General features: G+C 42.8%; 1 protein-coding gene across 2 annotated transcripts in view; it reads right to left on the reverse strand.

Moving 5' to 3' along the window:
• The window catches only part of gak (cyclin G associated kinase), a 44,250-nt gene extending 35,696 nt beyond the window's left edge, over window positions 1-8,554 (reverse strand). For both annotated transcript variants that reach the window (XM_014172641.3, XM_014172640.3), the window contains exons 1-5: window positions 8,183-8,554; window positions 2,516-2,577; window positions 1,581-1,640; window positions 904-1,018; window positions 170-312 (exon numbers count right to left, since the gene is read on the reverse strand). In XM_014172641.3, coding sequence (XP_014028116.1) covers window positions 170-312; window positions 904-1,018; window positions 1,581-1,640; window positions 2,516-2,577; window positions 8,183-8,324 — 522 coding nt within the window. In that variant the 5' untranslated portion in view covers window positions 8,325-8,554. The remainder of the gene's footprint in view (window positions 1-169; window positions 313-903; window positions 1,019-1,580; window positions 1,641-2,515; window positions 2,578-8,182) is intronic.
• Window positions 8,555-9,020: the final 466 nt, after the last annotated feature.

A 9,020-nucleotide genomic window follows, 5' to 3' on the forward strand; every position in this document is an offset into this window, starting at 1 on the left:
GCAGGAGTTGAGAGGGGAAGTAGGGTGATGTTGCAGCAAATATGCTGATCTTGGGTCAGTTTTGCATTTCCCCCACTAATGGTTAAGGTTAGGATTGGGAAAGGGACACTGATCCTAGAGCTGTACCTTGGGGAAATTATGAGGGCGAGTTGGGCTTTGAACTGCTCACCTTAAGATCCCGGTGGATGATAGGAGGCTTCTGTTTGTGCATGTGCTGCACGGCGCGACACGACTGGTAGAAGATCTTCAGCACTGTGTCACATGACATGGGTCCCTTCTGCTCCACCCGCTTGATGAAGTCCACCAGTTGACCTGAGGGAGGCAGACAGGAAGACAGGAAGTGCCTGATCAGCAACATGAAGAGTACTAGTCAAAGCAATTGCTAAATCACTGGCTAAACATTATGAGGCAGTTTCCCTGATACAGATTAAGTTTAGTCCTGGACAAAACATATTTTTCAATGGAGAATCTTAGTCTCTATTGAGAATGCTTTTTAGTTCCGAACTAGAGTCAATCTGTGCATGGGAAACCAGCCATTAAGGTATTGCTAATTAGTAGAAGACTATAGCGCATACATTTTGCTTGATAAAATCAGGCATATTCACAGAAGTATAAACTGTATTACAGGCTTGTGAAGATCCCGCTCCAAAATAGGCCTCTAGAAGATGTCTCTACATCCACATTACGTTCAAGGAGGAAGAGAAAATGTTAGGCTTCGATTTCAGCCCTTAGCGCTGCGCACAGCAAAACGGAAAACGTAGTGCGGACGTAGCTTAGGTGGGATTTATATTCCACTTGAAGTACACCAACAGCTTTATGACTTCACTGTGTGCCACAGAGGGGGCCCGGGCCCCACACAGAGGGGGACCGGCCCCAAAGCGGATAAAGTGGAGTCTACAGTACCTTTACAGAGCTCTGTGAGAATGAGGAACTCAGCCTGGCCCGTGTCCGACTCCTCCTTGGCAATGGACGCTGCAGAGCTGAACTGCACCACGTTGGGGTGACCAGAGAGCTTTTTCTATACAACACTCAGGTCAAAGAAAAGGAACTGATTGTCTGTATATCAAACTGGGTTGTTTCTTAAGCCCAGTTTCCATTAGTGCTTTACTTTTTTTTTTTTTTTTCCTTTATTTAAACTAGGCAAGTAAGTTAAGAACTAATTCTTATTTACAATGACGGCCTACCCCGGTCAAACCCAAAACCGGACGACGCTGAGCCAATTGTGCGCCGCCTTATGGGACTCCCAATCACGGCCGGTTGTGATACGGCCTGGAAAATCCAGGCCACATTCGACCCTAAATGCCAATGGAAATAAAGTTTTAGTGAATTAGACTTTTAATAATGTTAGGGTCAGAGGTTAGGGTCATGAATGTGGATGTACGAGGTGCCAAATCCCTATTGCCATTTGACTCCTACACCAGAATTGTTAAAGAATATTGTCTACTTTATTCAGATTGGTCTATTTTATCAAAAATGATTATGACGTCAGACACATCAGGTGTTCCTTGACTAAAGGATGTTGTCTAGGAGGAAGGTTCAGTGTTTGATGTTCAATGAGCATAGACCACTCAAAAAGATACCATGAAGCAGACCTCCTGGATGATTTCTTTGTTCTTCTCCTCCTCGTGGGACAGGAGCCTCTGTGTGCACACACACACACACACACAAACTTTACAATTTAACAAATACAGAACAATGTATGCGTCCCAAATGGCATGCTATTGGAGCTGGTCAAACGTAGTGCACTATATAAGGGAACAGGGCACTATATAAAGGAACAGGGCACTATATAAAGGAACAGGGCACTATATAAAGGAACAGGGCACTATATAAAGGAACAGGGCACTATATAAGGGAACAGGGCACTATATAAAGGAACAGGGCACTATATAAAGGAACAGGGCACTATATAAAGGAACAGGGCACTATATAAGGGAACAGGGCACTATATAAGGGAACAGGGCACTATATAAAGGAACAGGGCACTATATAAAGGAACAGGGCACTATATAAGGGAACAGGGCACTATATAAGGGAACAGGGCACTATATAAGGGAATAGGGCACTGTATAAAGGAACAGGGCACTGTATAAAGGAACAGGGCACTATATAAGGGAACAGGGCACTATATAAGGGAACAGGGCACTATATAAAGGAACAGGGCACTATATAAAGGAACAGGGCACTATATAAAGGAACAGGGCACTATATAAGGGAACAGGGCACTATATAAGGGAACAGGGCACTATATAAGGGAACAGGGCACTATATATAAAGGAATAGGGCACTGTATAAAGGAACAGGGTACTATATAAAGGAACAGGGCACTATATAAGGGAATAGGGCACTATATAAAGGAATAGGGCACTGTATAAGGGAACAGGGCACTATATAAAGGAATAGGACACTATATAAAGGAACAGGACACTATATGTGACGTCTGTCTAAACTAGCATTCGTTAGCAAGGTGTGTGCAGAAAGGGATAATGTGTGTGAAGGAAATCAAAACGCTTACCTTGAGAGCATAGTCTTTACTGCTGCCTATGTCCTGGGCTTCATACACAAACGCAAAACCACCTGCAGAGGGAAAGACAAGGAGGGATCAACGGCCCGGATGAGAACGCAAGCACAACAATACCTGCCGTAGTGCCAATCAGGGCCTGTATTCATAAAGTGTCTTGGAGTAGCAGTGCTGATCTAGGATCAGGTTCCCCCCCCGTCCAGGTAATGTTATACATTATGGTATAAAACACCAAACTGACCCTAGGTCAGCACTCCCACTTTGAGATGCTTTATGAGCATGGGCGCTGGTGTTGTTAATGCGAATACCTTTCATTTAAGAGACATTATATCTAATAGTGATTGCTGTCAGAAGTCAACATAAGGTTTCCTCCACCTATTGCACTTCACTACATTGTCACAACGGACAAATAATGCTTTAGAACTATCTCATTGAAACAGAGGTGGACTACTGAACACTAATCTGGAGACCACACCCATATTCCAGGGAGCTTTTAGTCACTACTGTTGCTGCTAAAATCATTGACGTTGCAAGACGGTCCGTCATGTCAACAGAGCAGTTCTCTTTTTCACAGACAACGTTATTGCAGCATCAGTTTTGCTGTAGTTTTCAAGAATAGACACAACACACTGTCTGATGACTCACTTGTAACAATTCTGTTGTAAGTTCACCTTCAAATGAAAAAGGGGTGCTCTCTGCAGTCTGCTCAAACAAGACCACCACTCAGCCTGAATGTGTCTCAGAGCAGATCTGCACATTCCAACATTGTGCCTGCATTTGGGGAGTATTAGAATTGTGTTGAAAGACATTTTTCTCATTATTTGTTGTACTTGCTAAACACCTAACATGTAGGATACCTCTGTGTGCACTGGGCAGGCATCTCAAGTGAATACTAATTCACTATTCATTTTGCATACGCCCTTTCAAGTCAATGAGGATTTGCTTCAATTCCTTAACGACAAACAGAGGCCACTGAAATTAGAGAGCAGTCTGTTCTCTGTGAAACATGAAACACTGCAGGCAGGGCCTCCTCACTCTTTATTGGACAAGGATGTAAAGGTGCCCTGTTTCTGGCACAACGCCATTGACATTCCATGCCTGAGGTATGTTACGGCCCTGGTATCTCAGTAATCAAATAAAGCCCTGCTCAAACGCCAACACTCTCCTGCTCTCAAACCTGTAAGCCAGGACAGAGGGACAAAGGTTGGAGGGCTGTAGAGTGGAGACACTCCCAACTCAGGTGTCAAAAGGCTAGTGTAATAAGGTAGAGAGAGAGAGAGAGAACGAGCAAGAGAGAGAAAAGGAAAGAGAAAGAGAGAGCGAGCGAACGTTCGTGTTAGACGTGCTGCAAATAGTTGTTAGTGGGCCCCTCTTTGGGCCCTGGTGTATAGAGCATCTTTACTTGGGCCGGGACGACACCAGCATCTTTACTTGGGCCGGGACGACACCAGCATCTTTACTAGGGCCGGGACGACACCAGCATCTTTACTAGGGCCGGGACGACACCAGCATCTTTACTAGGGCCGGGACGACACCAGCATCTTTACTTGGGCCGGGACGACACCAGCATCTTTACTTGGGCCGGGACGACACCAGCATCTTTACTAGGGCCGGGACGACACCAGCATCTTTACTAGGGCCGGGACGACACCAGCATCTTTACTAGGGCCGGGACGACACCAGCATCTTTACTAGGGCCGGGACGACACCAGCATCTTTACTAGGGCCGGGACGACACCAGCATCTTTACTTGGGCCGGGACGACACCAGCATCGTTACTAGGGCCGGGACGACACCAGCATCGTTACTTGGGCCGGGACGACACCAGCATCGTTACTTGGGCCGGGACGACACCAGCATCGTTACTTGGGCCGGGACGATACCAGTATTACAATATTTATTCCATGGTAAAAATGAAAACACGAAGCACACCAAACTCTATGGTCCTTTAAAAACCTGCTGTATGTAAAAATATTGTGTGCTATAGCTTGGGAAATAAATACATGTGAATCGAGATGACAACATAATGATGTTTGGTCACAATATTAGGGCTGTTTTCCTAAAGAAGTTACTAGAATATTTTTTTTTTTTTAAATTGGTGCTAATGTTGGGTTTTTGAGCTAGCACCCAGTAGACTCACATTCACTCCTTGTCCAAGAATTACCCAGAATACACAGAGCGGGCAATTGACATAGCAAAGGCAAAGTTTTCCATCTCCTCAAAAGTATAAAGTGCATTCGGAAATTATACAGAACCCTTGACCTTTTCCACACTCTTGCGTTACAGCCTTATTCTAAAATGGATTGAATGTATTTTTTTCTTAATCAATCTACACACAATACCACACAATGACAAATCGAAGAGTTTTTTTAAATGCAATTTTAAAATAAAAAAACAGAAATACCTTATTTACATAAGTATTCAGACCCTTTGCTATGAGACTCGAAATTGAGCTCAGGTGCATAGTGTCCACATTTGAGTCATTTGGGAAATTCAATTGATTGGACATGATTTGGAAAGGCACACACCTGTCTATATAAGGTCCCACAGTTGACAGTGCATGTCAGAGCAAAAACCAAGCCATGAGGTCGAAGGAATTGTCCGTAGAGCTCCAAGACAGGATTGTGTCGAGAAACAGATCGACAAAAGTCTGCAGCATTGAAGGTCCCCAAGAACACAGTGGCCTCCATTATTAAATGGAAGAAGTTTGGAACCACCAAGACTTATCCTAGAGCTAGCCACCTGGCTAAACTGAGCAATCGGGGGAGAAGGGCCTTGGTCAGGGAGGTGACCAAGAACTAGATGGTCTAGAGTTCCTCTGTGGAGATGGAAGTACCTTCCAGAAGAACATCTCTACAACACTCCACCAATCAGGCCTTTATGGTTGAGAGGCCAGATGGAACACACTTCCTAGTAAAAGGCACATGACAGTCCGTGTGGGGTTTGCCAAAAGGCACCTAAAGGCTCTCCAACCATGAGAAACAAGATTCTCTGGTCTGATGAAACCAAGATTGAACACTTTGGCCTGAATGCCAAGCGTCACGTCTGGAGATAACCTGGCACCATCCCTACGGTGAAGCATGGTGGTGGCAGCATCATGCTGTGGGGATGTTTTTCAGCGGCAGGGACTGGGAGACTAGTTAGGATCGAGGCAAAGATGAACAGAGTGAAGTACAGAGAGATCCTTGATGAAAACCTGCCACTGAGCGCTCATGTTCACCTTCCAACAGGACAACAACCCTAAGCACACAGCCAAGACAACGCAGGAGTGGCTTCAGGACAAGTCTCTAAATGTCCTTGAGTGGCCCAGCCAGTACCTGGACTTGAACCCAATCAAACAACTCTGAAGAGACCTGAAAAAAACTGTGCAGCGACGCTCCCAATCCAACCTCACCAAGCTTGAGAAGAATGGGAGAAACTCCACAAATACAGGTGTGCCAAGCTTGCAGCTTCATACACAAGAAGACGCAAGGCTGTAAACACTGCTAAAGGGTCTGAATACTTATGTAAATGTAATGAGATTTTTTTTATTGTGTACTAAATTTGCAAAAAAATATGAAAACCTGCTTTTGCCTTGTCATTATGGGGTATTGTGTGTAGATTGAAGGGGGGAAAAAAAACAATTTAATCAATTTTAGAATAAGGCTGTAACGTAACAAAATGTGGAAAAAATTAAGAGGTCTGAATACTTTCTGAATGCACTGTATCTGCCATTGCGAAAGCCAGACTCCACTGAGGCACATCGATCTGCAGGTTGAACATGGTGAGACTGTAGACGCCTAAATTGACAGCGGTAAAATCTTTGGTATTATTGTGTGTAGCTATGTTTGCTTGCAAGCTAGCCAGCCCACAGAGAGAGCATTGCGGAGTTTGTAGCTCAAGTCGACTACAACAGACAGCAAAATTAAACATTTGTTCACAAAAAATATTCTTCTCACAGTGTTATTTAACACTGCAAATTGAAGAAAGAAGTGGTTTTGGGTGGATTTTTCTTTTAATTTCTAACGCATATTTTAATCTCTGTCGCATGAAATCCCTTGTGCTTGTGGGGCTCTTTTGATTGTTTTTTCCCCCGCTATTGCATTTTGGAACATTCACACGGACCCTACAGCCATGTGGGCATTTGTTGAGCTAATAATATGAATAAATAAAACATTTCAGATTTTTTATTTATATGCAGTGGTTGTATGAATTTTGGATCTGTCATCCCAGAGTCTGTTTTGAACCGAAGAAAATGATTTAATAAAGATAAGTATTTGGTTGTAATGTTATGATATTTTATAGGCTACCAAGGGAGGCCAACAATCCTCCATGAGAGCCTTAAAGGGGCAGTGCTGTATTTTGAGAGGCTTGAATATGCAAAGAAGCCAATATGCTGCGTGTAAACAACATTTCTGTCTGATTCTCTATAGTAAATAAGATAGTAATGCATTTTTGTTGTGATTCCTTGCATCATATAATGATGTAAAAATTGTTACAAGTGACTTGAGCTTTTGGACAAGTAAAAACTATCTGTCCTACTTGTCCTAAGGACATTGATGACAGCTAGGGGACAAGGCAATGTAGCCTATGGCAATGCAAAGGTCCTAATTAAATCAGGACCAAATCAGAGAGGTGCAGAGATCCTGCAATCATTTGAAAGTCAGTCTTAAAACAATCCTTTATTGCCAACTATCTTTAATGTTTAATCAATGAAAGGAAGTGTATCAGATGAGAACACAGTGCTCCTGTTTAGTTAATTGTAAATTCTGAAGGTCTTCGTCATCAGGCCTTTGTGCGGGCATTTCTATTCCTTTCATGACCGTTTTTGTACCTTGCCTGCATCTAAAATTGTTGGATGTCCATACACTCCTTTTAAACTGACAACACTACAATAAACCTGATCACAAGAACAAATATTTTCCTTAATAAGGAAATAGAAAACATTGCTTGAGAGTGAGACGAGAAAGTGTGTGATTAAAGGGAAATTGGTTCTCCATTTTGATGGCATGAAGCACTACAGGTCTCGGAGTCCTCTCTGTAAACTTCCACATGAACAATACTGCACAACTTTACTTTGAAGATTGTCAGAAGAGGTAATACTACCAACGGAACATAAGCACTTTCTCTTTTCCTGCTCCAATACTCCCCAGATTCCTCAAAATGTCAGCTGTCTGTTTCAAGGGTAAGCAAGAACCTGTCCCACGCAGGTTGTGTACTGAGGGCAGAATATAGTAAGTAGGTACTAGGTAGTTCGATTATAGACTGTTTGTGTACATAGATATTATTCATGACAAATTTCTAAACAAAGTTATCTAATAATTATTTGTTACATGGACAGCACAGCTAAAGTACCAGTATGTATACTAACGTGTTTATATTAACAACCCTTGTTACAGTATATCATCATGTAATTTGTTGACACCTGCCGATAATGTCAATAAAGCCGTCTTAACAGTTGGCCGTAAATAAAAACATAAAACACTATAATATCTAGTATGTCTTGTTAAAATCATTTTCTAGCTAGCTGATAAAGTATGCTAACAATAAACCAGATATCTAGCTAGCTAATGTTAGCCGGTATGGCTAGCTTGCTAGCTAGTTAACGTTAACTAACATTAGCAAGCCTAGTGTCATGTAAATATGACGTATGCGGATTATCAACCTTGACACATAACTCACCTTCAGCTATAACCCTTTTGATTCTCAGTTTCATGTCACCAAGCTCCACAATTTGCCCAACAAAATCATTTTGGTCTCGACTTGCGCCTCCAGTGCCACCGGGCCCTGCCAGGAAATCAAGTGCCGACTGGAAGAGGGACATTTTGTCCTGCGTCCCCGGTGTAGCTCAGCGAGCTCTTTCCAGGCCTTACAGAGATAATATGCTGTAGGCAAAGGTTTAAAAAAAAAAAGAAAAAAATCTATCAGTGACGTTGTTAAGTTAATTATGAACGTTAATGTCTAGTTATTTGATTCCTTCGCTACACAAACATTATCATCCTACTCATCTAGAGTGGCCATCACTGCACTTCCGTGAGATGGTGACGCTTATCGTGACGTCACAAACATTCTTCTTCTATGGTATAATGGAGGTCCACAAATTAACGTTTAAGGTACATGCCGCCACCTACTGTGCTGGAGTATGCGTTCAATAACGGTTTGCCTAATTCTGTACTAATAAGACAAAAAAACGAATAAATCCCTACTAACAAACCCTCACCAAAACCCTTCCAACCCCCTAGTAGAAGCACCAGTGCTTGGGCTCCCGAGTGGCACAGCTGTCTAAGGTACTGCATCTCAGTGCTAGAGGTGTCACTATAGACCCTGGTTCAATTCCAGGCTGTATCACAACTGGCTGTGATTGAGAGTTCCATAGGGTGGTGCACAATTGGCCCGGTGTTGTTAGGGATTGGCCATCATTGTAAATAATAATTTGTTCTTAACTGACTTGCCTAGTTCAATTAATAAAAAAAAATTCTGACAGTATGTCCACTTACTAAGGGAGCAGCCATGGTAGCTC

Source organism: Salmo salar, chromosome 24 (genome assembly GCF_965601325.2).
Source record: "Salmo salar chromosome 24, fSalSal1, whole genome shotgun sequence".
NCBI classification, from domain to species: Eukaryota; Metazoa; Chordata; class Actinopteri; order Salmoniformes; family Salmonidae; genus Salmo; species Salmo salar.